The sequence below is a fragment of the Balaenoptera acutorostrata genome, chromosome 1 (assembly GCF_949987535.1).
Source record: "Balaenoptera acutorostrata chromosome 1, mBalAcu1.1, whole genome shotgun sequence".
Taxonomy (NCBI): Eukaryota; Metazoa; Chordata; class Mammalia; order Artiodactyla; family Balaenopteridae; genus Balaenoptera; species Balaenoptera acutorostrata.
The window spans coordinates 168,968,956-168,990,788 of record NC_080064.1 but is presented as its reverse complement, the minus strand read 5'-3'; the positions used below and the strand labels follow the sequence as shown (position 1 = coordinate 168,990,788).

At 38.8% G+C, this 21,833-nt stretch overlaps 1 protein-coding gene across 1 annotated transcript in view; it reads right to left on the bottom strand.

Moving 5' to 3' along the window:
• Positions 1–18,121: 18,121 nt before the first annotated feature.
• The window catches only part of SMYD3 (SET and MYND domain containing 3), a 716,908-nt gene continuing 713,196 nt past the window's right edge, over positions 18,122–21,833 (bottom strand). The window contains exon 12 of the mRNA XM_007167174.2: positions 18,122–18,404. Within this exon, the coding sequence (XP_007167236.1) occupies positions 18,303–18,404 (102 nt within the window). The 3' untranslated portion in view covers positions 18,122–18,302. The remainder of the gene's footprint in view (positions 18,405–21,833) is intronic.

The window sequence follows — 21,833 nt, the reverse complement described above, 5'->3', positions numbered from 1 at the left end:
ATTGCATTGTTTGGGAGGCAAGTAAAAGTACTAGGAAATATTAGACATTGGTAAGTCAAAGACACATTTTGTAATTTTTAAGTAATCACTAAAAAATAGTATGAGGGAGAGGGCAGGCAGCAGAAGCAAGAAGAGTGACAATTCTGCAGCCTGTGGAAAGAAAACCACATTCACAGAAAGACAGACAAAATGAAAAGGCAGAGGACTTTGTACCAGATGAAGGAACAAGATAAAACCCCAGAAAAACAACTAAATGAAGTGGAGATAGGCAACCTTCCAGAAAAAGAATTCAGAATAATGAGAGTGAAGATAATCCAGGACCTCGGAAACAGAATGGAGGCAAAGATCTAGAAGATGCAAGAAATGTTTAACAAACACCTAGGAGAATTAAAGAAAAAACACCTAGAAGAATTAAAGAACAAACACACAGAGATGAACAATACAATAACTGAAATGAAAAATACACTAGAAGGAATCAATAGCAGAGTAACTGAGGCAGAAGAACAGATAAGTGACCTGGAAGACAGAATGGTGGAATTCACTGGTGCAGAACAGAATAAAGAAAAAAGAATGAAAAGAAATGAAGACAGCCTAAGAGACCTCTGGGACAATATTAAACACACCAACATTTGCATTATAGGGGTCCCAAAAGGAGAAGAGAGAGAGAAAGGACCAGAGAAAATGTTTGAAGAGATTATAGGCGAAATCTTTCCTAACATGGGAAAGGAAATAGCCACCCAAGTCCAGGAAACACAGAGTCTCCCAGGCAGGATAACCCCAAGGAGAAACATGGAAGACACATAGATATCAAATTGACAAATATTAAAGACAAAAATTATTGAAAGCAACAAGGGAAAAACAACAAATAACATACAAGGGAACTCCCAAAAGATTAACAGCTGACTTCTCAGCAGAAACTCTACAAGCCAGAAGGGAGTGGCACGATATTTTTAAAGTGATGAAAGGGAAGAACCTACAACCAAGATTACTCTACCCAGCAAGGATCTCATTCAGATTCAACGGAGAAATCAAAAGCTTTACAGACAAGCAAAAGCTAAGAGAATTCAGCACCACCAAACCAGCTCTACAACAAATGCTAAAGGAACTTCTCTAAGTGGGAAACACAAGAGAAGAAAAGGACCTACAAAACACACCCAAGGGGCTTCCCTGGTGGCGCAGTGGTTGAGAATCTGCCTGCTAATGCAGGGGACACGGGTTCGAGCCCTGGTCTGGGAAGATCCCACATGCCACGGAGCAGCTGGGCCCGTGAGCCACAACTACTGAGCCTGCGCGTCTGGAGCCTGTGCCCCGCAACGGGAGGGGCCACGATAGTGAAAGGCCCGCGCACCGCGATGAAGAGCGGTCCCCGCACCGCGATGAAGAGTGGCCCCCACTTGCCGTAACCAGAGAAAGCCCTCGCACGAACCGAAGACCCAACACAGCCAAAAATAAATAAATAAATAAATAAAGTAGCTATAAAATTAAAAACAAAACAAAACAAAAAAAAAAACACACCCAAAACAATTAAGAAAATGGTCATAGGAACATACATATAGATAATTACCTTTAACGTGAATGGATTAAATGCTCCAACCAAAAGACACAGGCTCGCTGAATGGATACAAAGACAAGACCCATACATATGCTGTCTACAAGAGACCCACTTCAGACCTAGGGACACATACAGACTGAAAGTAGGGGATGGAAAAATATATTCCATACAAATGGAAATCAAAACAAAGCTGGAGTAGCAATACTCATAGCAGATAAAATAGACTTTAAAATAAAGAATGTTACATGAGATGAGGAAGGACACTACATAGTGATCAAGGGAACAATCCAAGAAGAAGATATAACAATTATAAATATATATGCACCCAACATAAGAGCATCTCAATACATAAGGCAACTGCTAACAGCTTTAAAAGAGGAAATTGACAGTAACACAATAATAGTGGGGGACTTTAATGCCTCACTTACACCAATGCACAGATCATCCAGACAGAAAATTAATAAGGAAACACAAGCATTAAATGAGACAATAGTCCAGATAGATTTAATTAATATTTATACAACATTCCATCCGAAACCAGCAGATTACACTTTCTTCTCAAGTGGGCACGAAACATTCTACAGGATAGATCACATTTTGGGTCACAAATCCACCTCAGTAAATTTAAGGAAATTGAAATCATATCAAGCATCTTTTCTGACCACAACGCTATGAGATTAGAAATCAATTACAGGGAAGAAAACGTAAAAAACACAAACAAACACATGGAGGCTAAACAATACGTTACTAAATAACCAAGAGATCACTGAAGAAATCAAAGTGGAAATCAAAAAATACTTAGGGACAAATGACAATGAAAACATGATGATCCAAAACCTATGGGATACAGCAAAAGCAGTTCTAAGAGGGAAGTTTATAGCCATACAATCCTACCTCAAGAAACAAGAAAAATCTCAAATAAGCAATCTAACCTTACATCTAAAGGAACTACAGAAAGAAGAACAAACAAACCTCAAAGTTAGTAGAAGGAAGGAAATCATAAAGATCAGAGCAGAAATAAATGAAAAAGAAATGAAGGAAACAAAGGCAAAGATCAATAAAACGAAAAGCTGGTTCTCTGAGAAGATAAACAAAAGTGAGAAACCTTTAGCCAGACTCATCCAGAAAACGAGGGAGAGGACTCAAATCAATAAAATTAGAAATGAAAAAGGACAAGTTACAGTGGACACTGCAGAGATACAGAGCATCATGAGAGACTACTACACGCAACTCTATGCCAATAAAATGGACAACCTGGAAGAAATGGACAAATTCTTAGAAAGGGATAACCTTCCAAGACTGAACCAGGAAGAAATAGAAAATATGAACAGACCAATCACAAGTAATGAAATTGAAACTGTGATTAAAAGTCTTCCAACAAACAAAAGTCCAGGACCAGATGGCTTCACAGGTGAATTCTATCAAACATTTAGAGAAGAGCTAGCACCCATTCTTCTCAATCTCATCCAAAAAATTGCAGAAGGAACACTCCCAAACTCATTCTATGAGGCCACCATCACCCTGATACCAAAACCAGACAAAGATACTACAAAAAAAGAAAATTACAAACCAGTATCACTGATGAATATTGATGCAAAAATCCTCAACAAAATACTAGCAAACATAATGCAAACAACACATTAAAAGCATCATACACCATGATCAAGTGGGATTTATCCCAGGAATGCAAGGATTCTTCAATATACGCAAATCAATCAATGTGATACACCATATTAACAAATTGAAGAAGAAAAACCATTTGATCATCTCAATAGATGCAGAAAAAGCTTTTGACAAAATTCAACATGCATTTATGATAAAAACTCTGCAGAAAGTGGGCACAGAGGGAACCTACCTCAACATAATAAAGGCCATATATGACAAACCCACAGCAAACCTCATTCTCACTGGTGAAAAACTGAAAGCATTTCCTCTAAGATCAGGAACAAGATGAAGATGTACACCTTCGCCACTGTTATTCAACATAGTTTTGGAAGTCCTAGCCACAGTAGTCAGAGAAGAAAAAGAAATAAAAGGAATACAAATTGGAAAGGAAGAAGTAAAACTGTCACTGTTTGCAGATGATGACATGATACTATACATAGAGAATCCTAAAGAGGCCACCTGAAAACTACTAGAGCTAATCAATGAATTTGGTAAAGTTGCAGGATACAAAATTAATGCACAGGAATCTCTTGCATTCCTATACACTAACAACGAAAGATCAGAAAGAGAAATTAAGGAAACAATCCCATTCACCATTACAACAAAAATAATAAAACACCTAGGAAACGTACCTAAGGAGGTAAAGACCTGTACTCAGAAAACTGTAAGACACTAATGAAAGAAATCAAAGAAAACACAAACAGATGGAGAGATATACCATGTTCTTGGATTGGAAGAATCAATATTGTGCAAATGACTATACTACCCAAAGCAATCTACAGATACAATGCAATCCCTATCAAATTACCAGTGGCAGTTTTTATAGAACTAGAACAAAAAATCTTAAAATTTGTATGGAGACATAAAAGACCCTGAATAGCCAAAGCAGGCTTGAGGGAAAAAAAACAGAGCTGGAGGAATCAGACTCCCTGACTTCAGACTATACTACAAAGCTACAGTAATCAAGACAATATGGTACTGGCACAAAAACAGAAATATAGATCAATGGAACAGGATAGAAAGCCCAGAGAGAAACCCAGATACCTATGGTCAACTAATCAATGACAAAGGAGGCAAGGATATACAATGGAGAAAAGACAGTCTCTTCAATAAGTGGTGCTGAGAAAACTGGACAGCTACATGTAAAAGAATGAAATTAGAACACTCCTTAACACCATACACAAAAATAAACTCAAAATGGATTAGAGAATTAAATGTAAGACTGGACTCTATAAAACTCTTAGAGGAAAACATAGGAAGAACACTCTTTGACACAAATCACAGCAAGATTGTTTTTTGACCCATCTCCTAGAGTAATGGAAATAAAAACAAAAATAAACAAATGGGACCTAATGAAACTTAAAAGCTTTCGCAAGCAAAGGAAACTACAAACAAGACGAAAAGACAACCCTCAGAATGGGAGAACATATTTGCAAATGAATCAACGGACAAAGGATTAATCTCCAAACTATATAAACACCTCATTCAGCTTAATATTAAAAAAACAAACAACCCAATCAAAAAATGGGCAGAAGACCTAAATAGACATTTCTCTGAAGAAGACATACACATGGCCAAGAAACACATGGAAAGCTGCTCAACATCACTAATTATTAGAGAAATGCAAATCAAAACTACAGTGAGGTATCTCCTCACACCAGTTAGAATGGGCATCATCAGAAAATCTGATAAATGCTGGAAGTCTAAAGGGGGAAACAAACAATAAATGCTGGAGAGGGTGTGAAGAAAAGGGGACCCTCTTGCACTGTTGGTGGGAATGTAAATTGATACAGCCACTATGGAGAACAGTATGGAGGTTCCTTAAAAAACTAAAAATAGGATTACTGTATGACTCAGCAATCCCACTACTCGTCATATACCCAGAGAAAATCATAATTCAAAAAGACACATGCACCCCACAGTTCATTGCTGTACTATTTACAATAGCCAGGTCATGGAAGCAACCTAAATGCCCATCAACAGACGAATGGATAAAGAAGATGTGGTCCATACATACAATGGAATATTACTCAGCCATAAAAAGGATTGAAATTGGGTCATTTGTAGAGACGTGGATGGATCTAGAGACTGTCATAAAGAGTGAAGTAAGCCAGAAAGAGAAAAACAAATATTGTATATTAACGCATATATGTGGAACCTAGAAAAATGGTACATATGAACCAGTTTGCAGGGCAGAAATAGAGAAACAGATGTAGAGAACAAACATATGGACACGAAGGGGGGAAAGTGGTGGGGCGGGGGTAATGGTGGTGGGATGAATTGGGGGATTGGGATTGACATATATACACTAATATATATAAAATAGATAACTAATAAGAACCTGCTGTATAAAAAATAAATAATATAAAATTCAAAACAAAATAGTATGAGGGTGTTAACTTCTAGCTAATGGAGGGGATAAAACATATAAAAAATTTAAATGAAGACAAGAAAGGAATATAGATCAATTGATACAAATGAAAGCACATAGTAGAACGATAGATTTAAACCCAAATAAATCAGTAGTTATATTAAGCAAACTAAATGCTCCAATGAAAAAATTTATGAGAAAGAATTTTTAAGAAAAAACAAAACCCATCTATTTTATGTTGTGTATAAGAGATCTGAATGATTAAAAAAAAAGTTTGAACTCAAAAGATGGGGAAGAGATAGCTTTAACATTACTGGTTAATTAGAAACTGCTTATCAAAGTGCTTATATACATTTTATTCCCTAGTATAGTAGTTTTTGTCATCTATGGCCTGCTCAACACTTGTACTATCAGATTTTTAAAAACCATCCAGTCTGATGAATGCATAGTAATGTTTTAGTGTGGGTTAAATTTGGATTTCTCTGATTACTAATGTTGTTGAGTGCAAGATCATATGCTTTTTTCAGGCCCTTGGATTTCCTCTTTTGCCTGTTTAGATTTTCTGCCATTTGAGTTATTTGCCTTTTTTTGTTGGTATATATTAATGAGTTTATTAAACGTGCTAGTCTTTTGTAACTTCATGGCTTGAATTTACATTTTTAAGTGTGTTTTTTCATCAAATCTTCCATAGGAGAATCACATACTGATGACTAATTCAGAGCACAAACCATGGCCATAGGACAGTACCCAACATCCTTTGCTTGTCTCTAAATTGGTGTTTTAACTGAAACTTCATTAGACCATCCACTATTCTGTCAGCTCAGTTACTTCTGGAAGATAAGGGTACATGATAAGAATGGTATATTTCATGGACTTGAGCATGTTACCATATTTCTTTTGCTGTAAAATGAGTTTCTCAGAAGCAGTGTTGTGTAGGATACTGGGAAAGTAAGACATTCTGTGAGTCCATGGACAGTGGTTCTGGCAGAGACATTGTGGAGAAGGAAGGCTAATCATACAAGTACACACACATGTATATTTTACACATATGTATATAAATATATATTTACATAAATATAGATTATAGTATATATATTTGTGTGGAATATATATATTCTATTCCAGTAAGAACAAATAATTTTACCTTCATAATGAAAAATATCCAATATAATTAATCTCAGTTTGTCTCCAGTTGACTGGCTGGTCTCTCTAGGAAATGGTGGACTTTTGGGGTCTCTGATATATTTATATATATGATACACTTATATTCATTTATATAAATATAAATGATATATTTATATCATTATAATGATTATATTTATTACATATTATATAATGCATAATATATAATTATTACTAATAATTTTAATGATTATAATGGTATAGTGATTATAATGATTAATAATGATTCTTAAATCTTTTATTTCCTTTTCTTGCCTTATGACACTGGCTAGGAGCTCCTGTACAATGCTGAGAAAATATTTCTTGATAGAATATTTCTTTTTTTTAAATGAAATATATTTGACATATAACATTGTGTAAGTTTAAGGTGTACAAAATATTGATATGATATATTTATATATGAATGCCATTGTAGTGCTAGAACCTCTATCACATCAAATAATAATCATTTCTTTTTTTGTGATGGGAACAATTAACATTTAGTCTCTTAGCAAGTTTGATGATTACAATACAATATTTTTGTCTGTATTCACTATACTGTGCATTAGATCTCCAGAACTTATCTACTAATAAAGACGAACTTTCAATGTTCACTGTTAAGTATGATGCTTGTTATATGTTTTTGTAGATATCCTTCACCTTTTAAGAATTTTCCTTCTATTATTAAGTTGCTGAGATCTTAATCATGGAAAGATGTTGAATTTTATCAAATGCTTTTTCTGCACATCCTAAGATGTTCACATGATAACATCTCTCTAATGTGTTAATGTAGTGGATTTACTGGATGTGTTATCCCTTTTATTTGTGCTAACTTTGGCTTAGCAGTATATTAAGTATTGCTAACTTTGATTTGCTAATATTTGCTTAGGATTCTTACACCTATATTCTTGAGTGAAATTGGTTTGTGCTTTTCCCTTCTATACTGTCAGATTTTGGTACTAAGGCAAAAACGTGTAAATTAGTTGGGAAGTATTCCTTACTATTCTCTTCCTTGGAACAAAATTGAGAACGGTTGCATTTTTTTCTTCCTTAAATGTTTTGGTGGAATGCACTAGTGAAACCAACTCAGCTTTTCATTATCTTTTTAGGAAGAGTATGAAAGAGTATAAAGTGTTCATTGTTATTCATTAGTGGATATATAATTTTTCAGATTTTTAATCATTTTTTTGAGTCAGCTTTGGTAAGTTGTATTCTTCTAGGAATTTGTTCATTTTCATATCTTTTCAAGAATTTTGGTATAAAGTTGTTAAAAATTCTCTTATTTAATGCTGAGGCATCTGGATTGCTGTTCCCTTTTCATTTCGAATACTACATATTTGTAGCTCCTCTTTTTTCTTCATTAATTTTGCCAGAGGTTTGTCAGTTTATTAGTCTTTTAAAAAAATAGACTTTTTATTGTTATTGATCCACTCTATTTTGTGCTTACTTGGTGTTTTCTCAAACTCTGCTCTGATCTTTTTCATTTCCTTCCTTCTACTTTTGTTCAGTATATTTTCTGAGCTTTTTCTAAGCTCTTGAGATAGGTTCTTAGCTCATTTATTTTTGGCCTAATTTTCTCTTTGAACAATACAAGGACCTTAGAACATTTCTAATGTATATATTTATGACTATCAATATCTGATTAACTATGACTGATCATACAAGTTTTTGTTTGTTATCATTCAGTTAGAATATGTTTGTATTTCGATTGTAATTTTTTCTTTGATCTTTGAGTTAATATATCATTATCATTGTTGATATGTCTATTTCCATTAATAATTCTGTTCATTTCTACTTTATATATACTAATGCTATATTATTATGTGTCTACAAATTTTAGAATTGTTGTATCTTCCTGGTAGATAGAATATTTTACCTTGATTAATGTCTCTATGTTTAATAATACCTTTTGCCTTAAAGTCTATTATATTTATTAATTATTAATAGCCACACCAGATTTCTTTTGGTTAGTATGTGCATAACATACCTTTTTCTTTTACCTTAAAATTCTGTACCCCTATGTTTAGATGTCTCTCTTTAAGAGCATATAGTTGGACTTTTGAAATCCAATCTGATATTATTTTAGTGGAAACATTTACTGTGTATTTACTCTGTTTACTAAATTACATTTAGTGTAAATACTGATATATTTAGATTTAAATCTGATATCTTATTTTGTGCTTAAAATTTCCCTCTTATTTTAAAATTTCTGCCTCCCTGCTTCCCCCTCCCCTACTCTTATGATAAGAGATGTCTGAGTATTTTTAAAAATAATTCCCTTTTCTCTTCTAAGAGTTTGTAAGTTATACACTCTGACTCTGTCCTGTTGGTGGCTACCCTAGAAATTAAAACATGCATAATTAATTTATCAAGGTATAAAGTTAATCAAACTCTTTACCCTTGTATGGTTTGGACCATACAAGGACCTTAGAACATTTCAACATTATTTACTCCCTCCTTGTATACTTTTATTGTTATCTAGTGTTTATGTCTCATTTTTTAACCCTAGTAGACATTATTATTACTCTTTTGTAAAGATAAACTTCATTTGTATTTGTCCAAATAGTAGCCATTTTCCTTCTTTTCCATTTCTTTTTGCAACTCTGACCTTCCATCTGTGATTACTTTCCTTCCGCATCATGCACATCTTTTAGGATTTTTTTTCCAGTAAGGGACTTTTAATAAGCTCTCTTGGATTTTGGTTTTAAATGTCTTCATTTCACCTTACTATTGAAAGATACCTTTGCAGGGTTTAATATTCTAGGGTGACCATTATTTTCTTTCATCAATTTCATTTATCAATTTCATCAATGGAAAACAGCATTCCATTCTTTCTGACTTCTAGTGGTGCTGATGAGAAATCACCTGTGACTCTAACTGGCATTCTTTTGAAGGTAATCTGCCTTTTTACTTTGGTTGCTTTTAAGATTTTCTCTTTTTTCATTTTTCTTAAATTCACAGTGATGTACCTGTTGTGAATTTCTTGTTATTTATCATGCTTGAAATTCATTGGATCTTTTAATCTGTGGATTAATGCTTTTATCAGTTTTGGAAAATTTTCAACCATTATATGCTGCGTATTCTTACTCCTCTATCCTTATGGGTCTTATTAGATCAAGTGTATGGTAGACCTGATTACTATTTCCTCCTCACCTTTTCACTTATTTACTGTATTTTCCATGTTTTTCTCTCACTGTGCTGCATTATGAATAATTTCTTCAGACCCATCTGCCAGTCCACGAATTTTTTCTTCTACTCCGACCAAATGGCTACCAAGGGTATCCACTGCAGTTTTCATTTCAGTTATTGTATTTTTTATCTCTAGAATCTGTATGATTCTTTTTCAAATATACTGTTTCACTTCTTATTATTCCTTATTCTCTGTAGTTTAAAAATCTATCACTTATTAATTTAAATAGTGAATGTAATTGTTTTAAAGTTCGTCTATGATATTTCTGTATTTGGGATGTGAGCGTGTTGCTGCTGTTTGTTGTTTTCCTGGTACATACCCGTGTCACCTTTGTTCTTCAGTTCCTGATTACCATTGACTGGTCAGTCACTGACCTTGAAAAATGACTTGAGGGCTTTCCCAGAGGCCAAGGATGAATGTACCCTTCTCCAATGAGGGTTTTCATTTGTTTCTGCCAGAGATTAGGGGACATTATCAGCTGAGAATCATCCCAAATCAGTTCACAACCTGAGGCTCCTTGGTCAGCCCAGACTTTGCCTGCTTGGATAGTAAATTCACATAAGGACTAGGCTTTAGGCACTAGAGTTACAGAGTCTTCTTTTTGCCTCCCCTTTCCTTTCATTTTTAATTTATTATTCTTTTCAACATGAAGACATTCCTGAGCCTGTCTCCCCTTACAATAAGTATTTAGCCTTTTGGGGTCCCAGTTCAATATAAACAGAATCTCTCTTAAGTCTTACCACTTTAGGGATTTCATGAGACTTAACTTTTGTCCCCTTTTCCCCATACAGCCTCTGAAATCCAAGTATGCGGCACTGACAAATGCCTTTCATGGGCAAGCAGCTTTGGTTCTGATATCTAATAGTTCACTAACCTCTCTGTTACAGGCTTTCATCCAAAAATTAGCCTCGAGGTTCCTCAGTGTTTCTTAATCTCTTCAGTGTTTTAAACGTTATTCTTGTGTTTTCCCCCTGGCATTTTTCACTGTTCTTGATGAGAGAGTTGTGACACAAAACTCAGCATTCCATAATCAGAAGCCATAAAGTGTCCAATCAGTTTTTATGGAATCTTATTCTAAATTATGAATGGATAGCCAGTGGTCACCAGATATTTGAGAAAAAAATATTATATGAATGATTGATAGAGAATAAAACAAACAAAAAGAAAAGGTAATTTGGTAGAAACAAATTATGCAGAGAAAAATAAATTAACCTTCTCCCCACTATCATTATCTCTTTGTCCTTAGAGAGATAAGATACTGAATCCTTAAAACAAGAACAAGATGCTATTTTAAAAGAACACTGGAGAATAAAGCAAGAGCTCTTGAAAGTTAAAAAAATAATGCTAGCAGAAGTGAAAAAATTCCTATAAAAATTTGAGACTTAAAGTGGAGAGAATCTTTCATAAAGTAAGACAAAAATAGAAAAGATAGAAAATAGGAAAGAGAGAGAGACAAGATAAGAAAATTAGAGTATTAAAATCATTCAGTAGCTTCCTAAGAAAGTTTTCATTGGAAATACAATTTGGGAGACTTACAGTCCTTATTCTACATTTACTTTTTTTAAAAATTTATTTATTTAATTTATTTATTTTTGGCTGTGTTGGGTCTTTGTTGCTGCACATGGGCTTTCTCTAGCTGTGGCGAGCGGGGGCTACTCTTCGTTGCGGTGCATGGGCTTCTCATTGTGGTGGCTTCTCTTATTGCAGAGCAGGGCTCTAGGCACGCGGGCTTCAGTAGTCGTGGCACGTGGGCTCAGTAGTCATGGCTTGCATGTTCTAGAGCGCAGGCTCAGTAGTTGTGGCGCACGGGCTTAGTTGCTCTGCAGCATGTGGGATCTTCCCGGACCAGGGCTCGAACCCATGTCCCCTGCATTGGCAGGTGAATTCTTAACCACTGTGCCACCAGGGAAGCCCTGCATTTACTTTTAATGTACTAGGTAGGTTGGCATTTATCTTTCAAATTGGGGGTTGTAAATAATATTCTCTCACAGTTACAGTTAATAATGCATTTGCAGATTTTTGCTTCCTATTCCTGTGACTTTTGGATCTGCTGGCTTAAATGTCTTTCTAAGGGAGGAATGATTCCTCAGGGAATGCAAAAGTGGCTCCATTATTATGGGAACTGAGACTGCCATGTAGTCTTTTGGGGCTCTTCATGCCTCTGAGTCAACAGGGGAAGAGCAGATTACTGATCTGGTTGAACTGACTGATCTCAGTGTCAAATTGCTGCTATACAATGGGGTGAAGGAGGACCATGTCTGAACCCAGGGGATTCTCTGAAGTGCATCTTAGCAGTTGTATGACTAGTTTAATGAAGATTGACGCAACCCACAAAGGCAAAACCACTAAGGATCCGGACAGTCCAGGAATGAAAATCTGAATCATTTCACCAGGTCAGCACCTTGACAAGGCAAGGTGCTGACTGAAGACAAGAAGATCATAGAATGGGTAGTAGAAGAATGAATTTTAAAATATCAACCAACTCATGAATTTTTAAGTGTCAAGAACCATGTGAGGAAGGTTGGTAGTGCTTACTTTTATAACTGGAAGCTGGATTGTCATGGTATAGAGTTCTTATGGAATGCTTTTGAAAATCCTATCCAAGGAACTCAGGGCAAAAAATTAAAGCAAAGTCAAAAAGCAAATGCCAAGCTGAGAGATTAAATATTATAAAGGGAAAATCTCCCTAATATATAAAGATCAAGAGGAAAAAAACCTTTAAAAATCTGGTAGAAAAATGGACAAAAGACATGTAAGGATAGTTCACAAAAGATAGGCAAAAGGCCTTTAAATATTTGAAGACATCCAACTTCACTAATAAGAAAAATGCAAATTTAAACTACATTGAGATACCATTTCTCACCTATCAGCTTAGAAGAATCCACTCTGTTGGCAAGGCTGAGGGGAAACAGGCATTATTTTTTTTAAAAATTATTTATTTATTTATTTATTTATTTTTGGCTGTGTTGGGTCTTCGTTTCTGTGCGAGGGCTTTCTCTAGTTGCAGCAAGTGCGGGCTACTCTTCATCGCGGTGCGCGGGCCTCTCACTATCGCGGCCTCTCTTGTTGCGGAGCACAGGCTCCAGACGCGCGGGCCTCTCACTATCGCGGCCTCTCTTGTTGCGGAGCACAGGCTCCAGACGCGCAGGCTCAGTAATTCTGGCTCACGGGCCTAGTTGCTGTGCGGCATGCGGGATCTTCCCAGACCAGGGCTCAAACCCCTGTCCCCTGCATTGGCAGGCAGATTCTCAACCACTGCGCCACCAGGGAAGCCCCACAGGCATTATTTTATAACCCCTCTCAAGGTAAATTTGACAGTACCTAATAAAATTACATATACATTTACCCTTTGACTCAGCAATTCCACTTTTAGGAAATTATCCTGAAGATACATCTCTAGCAATATGAAAAAACATAGGTACAAGGTTTTTCATTATGGCATTATTTGTAATAGCAAAATATAATCTATGTTAATATATATTATATTGATATTTATATGCCAGCGTAAGTCAGTAGTGGGGCAAACCCTAAAGTTGAATAAAAAAAGAAACAAACCTAATTGGATATCAAATTGATTACATAATCACACAGGAAAATTTAATTCAAATAATTTTTAAACAGTATTTTGAAAATACAACCTTTTTTTGCCTAAGAACAAAAAGCACTAGAAAAGAATCTTAAATTTCACTTAGTAGGTTTGCTGTTAGTAATGGTTGTAGTCATAATTTCAGAACTATTTTGTGTGTATGAGAGAAGTACAAATATGGAAGGAGAAAGAGGAAGAATACCCAGGATGCTGGATTTTAATTGGTGGTATCAGCTCACGATTTTAAAAAGGCCTAGAAAGGAGTGACTCCCTAGGAGCAATAAGCAAACACAGTGCCTGGATCAGGGCTTCTAAATACCATTCCTTAGTAAAAGAAACCAGAGCTCCTTAAAGAATGGTTAGTTCTAGGTCTAGAGTGCAAAAGTGTAAGGTGAGCCTGGAATATCTTGCTGCACCCCAAAGCAAAAAAGTGTTTCCCAAATCACAGCAACACAGGACACAGGATCCAGCTTGAAGATGATCCCAGTAGCCAAGGCTGATACAACTTGAGCATCAAAAAGAATAATTCTGGTTATAGACTATAACATATCTGAATGTTTTTTTAAAAAGAAAAAGGAAGAGGCTTGGGCTAGACCTTTGAGAATGGATTCAATTTAAATAGATGGAGAAGAAAGGTGGTTTAGTCAGTATGAACAAAAGAAGGAAGTGATAAAGAAGAGGGCATAATTCAGGAGCTCAGAGTGTGTGTGGGGGGGAGCAGTTGGTCCAGCTAGGTTGTCAGGGCCACACAGGGATCAGTAAGTGTAAGATTTGGTAGTTTAGACCATCAATGCCAATCTGAAGATTAGACTTCGAGTGTGGTGGCAATGGGGAGCTGCTGTAAGTTTTTGAGCAGAGGAGTTATATGAGGAAATGACGGAATAGGTGTTTTGGGGAGATGACTGGCAGCTAGATGGAGGACAGGGGACAGAGGGATGGCAAGCAAGGAGGTCAGCGAGGAAGTCTTTGCAGAGGTGCTGGGGGCCTGCGAAGAGCCTGGAAATGGATAAGGATAAAAATGGCTGAAATTTAAAAAAGCATTTCAGAGGATGAATAGACAGAACTTATTCCTCTGATAAGGGGCAAGGGAAGAGTCAGTGGCTCTGAGTTTCTGTGCTGAAGGGTAGAAGGACGATGATGGAGCTGAGCTAAATATGAAGAACAGAGAATTGAGTTTTGATACATTTTGAACTGGTTTTGAATATAGTGACTGTGAACCAATAGCATTTTGATGTTTGCAAACCTCAAAAAGGTCGAGTGTCCCACTTTGGGGGGGGGGTACTGCTGGGCTTTCTCAGTCAGCTTGATCTCTTACAGAGCTCAGGTGAAAGCAGGGCTCTGGTGTCTTCCCAAAGCTGCTGCCAGTGATAGGATTTTGTACTGCTTCACAGACAATGCTCAGAACCATGTCCCTGTGGAATCCTAGTGGGCTACTCTCAGTGAGTGTAACATCACCTCCTGGTTGGGCCAGAAAAGAATTTTCAGGGCGTAACTCGAGGCAGGGGGCTCCCACGTATGAAATTGCTCTTTCATCCCTGCAGTGAAGCTTGAATGAGGGGACTCTGTGCTTTGTGGCTGTCTGGCTTCATCAGAGGATGGGTGCCCTCTTCACCCACCCAGCGCTCTTGCTTGGCTAGAGGAAGCCTGTCCTGAGCTCTCATAGTGAGCAGGCTTCCCAGGCAGCCTTCCTCCCCTGCACTCTTGGCATTCACATGGCATGGCCATAAATTATGCCCAGCGTGTTCATTTTCAGTTTAAATGTGTTCTCGTCCCAGAGGAGCAACTAATGGCGTCAAGTTACTGATGTGAAAAAAGCCTGCCGCTACAGTGACTATGAATTAATGAAATAGCAGTCATGGAGGCTGGGGCAGCAATAAATTGTCAGCCACCGGTGACATGATTTTAAATTATATTCTCCATCTCCTTTCCCCTTCTCCAAAATTATTTAGCTGTAGAGTTGTTTGGTAAATGTTTACCATTGCTTAAATGTTTGCTTTCTATTAGAAGTTGGCGCAGGCTGGGCCCCTTCCTTTAAAGGAGCTTTGCTCAGAAAACTGGAGGTGGGCTGAGAGGGATTTAAAAGCCTATCATGCTTTCTCTAGGAGGCGTGAAGGCAAATCTCTTAATCCAGGATCATCACTGACAGATAACTTTCATTCAGAATATTGGCAAACATGGGGCTCTATCGGTGAACTCTGCTCATTTGGCACGTAAGTTACTACCTCTACCTTCTGTTATGGCCTTTTTCTTTTCCTAATGAGTTAAAAATTAGGAACCAATACAATGCACAGTGTTTTTGAAACGCAGCAAGTCTATTTTTCATTAGATGAAGGACCCCAGGGAATCCATTGATGGGCCGTAGGGAGTTCAAGAATCCCTGATCCTACGAGCAAATGTGAACAAGCAACTTGCTCATATGTATATATGTTTTTCTAGAAAGAAGGTCTGTGGGTTTCATCAAATTCATTAAATGTTCCATAACACCAAGATAGCTTAAGGGCTGCCATGGGGGACTGCATAAACGTCTACAACGTCTTTCTCTCCCAAGATCTATCCCCTTGTGATAGACTTTGTGGCCCCTCTGACTGAGTCTATCCACCCTTGACTCTGGGCCGGCACTGTGATTGGCTCTGGCCCATGGGACATAGTAAAGGTGATAAAAGCAGATTTGAAAAGTGCTTGCACTTCGGGGCTTGCCTACTTACTGTTCCTGGAACCCTGCTGCAACGTCAACAAGGCTGGGCTAGCCCAATGAGCTACATGGCCCCAGTCACCCTTGTTTCCCCAGCTGACCCTCCAGCAACTGCAGACAGTGAGTGTGCCCAGCTGAGACCAGCCAAGCCAAGGTCTATGGATTTCATTAAAATCACTAAACGTTCCATAATGCCAAAAGAGTGCAAGGGCTGCTATGGTGGACTGCATACACGGCCACAACTTCTTCCTCTCCACACATCCATGCTCTTGCGGTGGGACTTTGCAAGGGCAGGGGTGTGTGGAGCCTGGGCCAAACCAGAAGCAGTTGTCCAGCCAAACTGCTGACATACAGAATAGTGAACAAAGTAAGTGCTATTTGGGGATAGTTTATTATGCAGTAAAAGCTAACTGATACAAATACCATATCACACAGTGTGCATTTTGAGGATGAGGGGCACACCTTATTCAGTCTTTATATCTCTTTTTCCTAAAAACACAATAACCATTCCATATGTATTTGTTGAATTGGGTAGAACTGGTCTCTCAAAAAGACTTGAGATTCAGCCACTTCCTCAAGGTCACTTAGTAAATCAGGAGAGATCCCAGAGCATCTAACTCCAGGCCTCAGTTTCCTTACTTATAAAATGGGCTTCAAAACACCTACCTCGTTGGGCTACTGTGGCTATTAGAGATACTGTGTGCTTTAGAGGTGCCTGATACTTGATGGACAGTAGCCCGAGCCAAGCAAGCTGATGAAACGGCTGCAGAACTCATCAGCGTGCGGGAGATCAGGCACGTTTCAGTGATCACAGTGACCGCCAGGTGTTCACGTGGATTCCAGTTTCTAGGCGTCAGCTTTCTCTGCTGCAAAATGAGGTTGGTTCCTTCTGGCTCGACCAGACGTCCATGTGTCATTCTGACACGGCTGCTGCCGCAGTGCGGCCACGTGGCCGGAGGACGTGCTGCTCCTTCTGGGGTGGTGGGGGAAGCTCCCGAGTTGCTGCTCTGGATTCTGCCATCACTCCCTGTATCTCATTTTCTCGCTTGTAAAATAAGGTGTGGGTGACAGGAAGCTGAGAATCCTGTCAGCTGCAGGAATCCAAGGGCTTCAGTAATACTACTGGAGTCTTCTCTAAGCCTGAGGGACTAAACTGCTCACAGGGTCACGGAGCCATGAAAGAAGTTATTATTTGCTAGAGGAAAAGAAAAGGTTTCTGTATTTGTCTAACGCAGAAAGTGGAAAAGCAGGCCGTAGAATTGGGGCATAATAGCAAGAAAAAAGAAAAGAAAGCAAACCTGATTGGAGCTGGGATGTTAGAACCCTGCTTCCTGCAGGATAATGGCGCCCCATGCTATGTAGATCACAGGGTCGAACCTTAGACATAGAGATTTATAGAAGAAAATTCCCCCCCAAAAAGCATGGCATACACAAAGGGTTATAAAGTGCTCAGAATGAGTTACACAAAGAGCCATGAGACGTATGAAAAACAGTTTTTTTTTTCATTAAGACCTCCTGTCCTTTTCTAATAAAACCTAACAAACATGACATCTTTCTAGGATTTAGAGTAAAACTTCTTGGGTTGGAGATGACGTATCTGGAAGTGAATAATGGACACACATATCGTTTACTGCAAGCAGTGAAGACAACATCTGAAAATCCTGCTTCTTGCCAAAATGGACATTAAGTAAGTTTTTGCTTGGAAGCAAATATGAAAACATTGATTTTTATCCAACTATCCCTCCGTATATCTAAGGAGAAAGTTACAACTTATTCTGTTATGCTTTTAATAGGATTTTCTATCTTTAAGGCTGAGATCTTAAACATTACCAGTGAGTAAGCAAAGAAAACAATTACCAGATGGCATTTTCAAACAAATTTTTTATATTTATTATAATCGTGCTTCTCTACAACTAAAGATTCATGTGGTGTGCAAACCATATGTCTGACTATATTTACCAAAGTAAATACAGAACAGCATTCCCAATAGGGGAGGTTCACACAACAAACAAAATACAGAGTGTGTGACCTCAATAAGGCATTCAGTAAAGGTATAAGCTGTCTCTCCCTCTATGGGGGGTTCCCTCAGGGTGCTCTGATGTTGGCATCACATTCTTCTAAGAGCAGAATCAAATCTTCAATCAGGCTGTGCTCCCTGCCATGTGTCACTCTCATAATATCAAAAGCCTAAAGGGAAAAGAAAGAAGACAGATTAGAACCCCAGATTAGGCAGGTCCCTGCCTGCTCCTCGTCGTTTCCCGTGACACCAGGAGCCCGAAGAAACCCAGGGTCTGCAGTGTGAGCGGCGCGGTGGTTCTCCACACGAGCAGGGAAGTGACAAGGCTGATTTTGTAACGTGGTGCTTGGAAAGCAGACTTACTACTTGAGTCATGCTGGGCCTGGTGTCCAACAACAATCTTCAGGGATTATTAGAGCTTAGGTTTGGTGTAGGTAAAGAGGTTTAAGAAGAGTTACTAAAATGATTAAGTAATACTAAAGATGAGCTACTATGCTGCTATCACCTTAAAATACAATTTTCATTTTTGCATGCTGCATTTAATTCTCATCTATAAGCATTGTGATACATATAATGTATACATATAATTTTTGTATTCTTTTCATGTCATATGACATTATAACATTGGCATTTTGACAGTCCCTGCCTTCACTCCCCATGTTCAATCTTCACTAAACCTTGCCAGTTCTACCTCCAAAATATTTCTGAAATCTGGATGGGTTTGTGACCACTTCAGTAATAGAGTGTGATGGAATTAATGCTACTGACTTCCAAAGCTAGGTCAGAAAGGCCATGCAGCCTTTGCCTTGTTCACTAGTATGTCTGCTCCTGGAACCATGAGCTTCCGTGCTGTGAGGAAGCCCAAGCCACATGGGGAAGCCAAGTGGTAGATGCTCTGGTTGATAGTCCTAGCTGAGTCCATCTTTAAAGTCATCCTAGCCTAGACACCAGAAATGTGCATAAAGAAGTCTCCAGATGATTTCAGCCATCAGCCAGAAGATAGCCAGATTCCAGTCTTCCCAGCTGACACTGTGGAAAAGAGGCATTATGGAAAAGAGGCAAGCCATTCCTCTTGTGATCCGTTTGAATTCCTGATTCAAATCATCTGTGAGCATAATAAAAGGGTCGTTATTTTACTCTGCTAAGTTTTGGGATGGTTTGTTATCGAGCAATAAATAGCCAGAATAGCCTCAAAAATATTTTTGCAATAAATTAGAGATAAACAGTATCATCCTGCACTGCCCAAATTGGGGGCTCCCCAACAGGGTGGGGGCACCAGACCCATTGTCTTCAATATGAATGTGCCTCAAGAGATACGTAAAGAGACTTTGGGGCTGTTAAGCACCCAGAAAAGCACCTGCCTCGCAGTACCATGCTCCCAGCCTTGGCTGCACAGTAGTATCAACTGGGGGCTTTCAAAGGTACCAGCGTCCAAACCCCACACATGGTCAACTGAAGCCTATTCTCTGGGGGTGAGGCCTGGGCTCAGGAGATTCTAATGTGCCCTCAGGGTTGAAAACAACTGATACAGTAAGCTCTCACCAAATAATAACAACTATTTATTATTCAGTGGTGACTTATAGCCAACATAATTACCGTTTTAATGGCTGTGTACAATTCTTTTTTTTTTTTAACATCTTTATTGGAGTATAATTGCTTTACAACGTTGTGTTTCTGTTTATAACAAAGTGAATCAGTTATACATATACATATGTTCCTATATCTCTTCCTTCTTGTGTCTCCCTCCCTCCCACCCTCCCTATCCCACCCCTCTAGGTGGTCACAAAGCACCGAGCTGATCTCCCTGTGCTATGTGCTGCTTCCCACTAGCTATCTATTTTACATTTGGTAGTGTATATATGTCCATGCCAATCTCTCACTTCATCCCAGCTTACCCTTCCCCCTCCCCGTATCCTCAAGTCCATTCTCTAGTAGGTCTGTGTCTTTATTCCCGTCTTGCCACTAGGTTCTTCATGACCTTTTGTTTTTCTTAGATTCCATATATATGTGTTAGCATACGGTATTTCTTTTTCTCTTTCTGACTTACTTCACTCTGTATGACAGACTCTAACTCCATCCACCTCATTACAAATACCTCCGTTTCATTCCTTTTTATGGCTGAGTAATATTCCATTGTATATATGTGCCACATCTTCTTTATCCATTCATCTTACAATTCTACTCAGAAATTTAGATCACTACCAATTTTTTGTTATGATATAGCTCTTCTAGCATAGGACTTTTTTGCCTTTGCTGAATATTTGCTTAAGATAAATCTCTGGAGGTGGGATTCTTGGGTATGAACCTCTTTAAAGCCATAGAGACTTTAGAGCTGCGGAGCACCCCTTCATTCTACTGGGTGTTCAGGACTAGGAGTGCTTTTGGCCTGTGTTCCTGGCTTTTTGGCCGCTTTAAAAATGTTCCCTTTAGCTGGGATAAAGGAAAACAGGCAGACGGGGTCTAGATTTAGCTGCTTAGAGAGAGAAAAAAGGGAAAGGCCCACCACCTCAGGCTCTGGTGTCCCAGCCTGGAAAAGAGCTCTGCCCATGGAGCTGGCTGTAATCCCTCACTGGCCCATCACCTGTGACATCCCAGCTGGAAACCCAGAAGGGGGCTGTGATGAGTCAGGGCCATGAGGATTTGGTTCTTAGTAACCTGGGTGGGTCTGCCCTGTGGGTGCAGAGCGTCTGCAAGTAAATCCCGAGGTGCAGTGGGGCAGGGTGAGGGGTGATCGAGATGGAGGGGAGGAGTTGGGAGTAGATCAACAACAAATGTTTTATGCCATTCAGGGAACAAATGTCTCCTGTCTCCCTCCCGCCCCACTCCCCCCGGTCCTCTGTTGTTCTAGACATCTCAAGGTCCCAGACAGGGGCCTGCATGAGAGCGCGACTGTAAAAAGAGACTGGAGAGATGCTTCGAGCCCTTCATGGGAAATTCTCTCACTCGAAAGCTGCTTAGATGTTCTCTTCCCTTCCACTCAACAGAGGACCAGCTGTACTTGTGATCTGACAAAGGAGGGTGAATGGGCCAGGAGCACCACCTGAAAAGCTCTTTGCAGAAAGAGAAATAACGCTCCTCCCAGCCCCATGGACAGGTCTGCTGGAGAAAGGCCTGCCTGACCTGTGAGGGCTCTCGCCCTCCCGGCCCCTCACCGCTCTCTGCTGGGTGAGGGCTGGCCTCGTTTCTCAGGAGAACTCCCAGACCAGCTTCTCTGTGTCCTCCTGTTTTATTTCTCCAGGTTCCTCATCTGGAGAACGCTCTGTGCTTCTCAGGGACTTGATTCAGAGGCTACATGACAGTCATCTTCATACCACTCTGAAGGGTAAGGTCGATCTGCACGTTTTTTTTTTTAAACTTTTTTTTTTTAACATCTTTATTGGAGTATAATTGCTTTACAATGGTGTGTTAGTTTCTGCTTTATAACAAAGTGACTCAATTATACATATACATATGTTCCCATATCTCTTCCCTCTTGCGTCTCCCTCCCGCCCTCCCTATCCCACCCCTCTAGGTGGTCACAAAGCACCGAGCTAATCTCCCTGTGCTATGCGGTTGCTTCCCACTAGCTATCTATTTTACGTTTGGTAGTGTATATATGT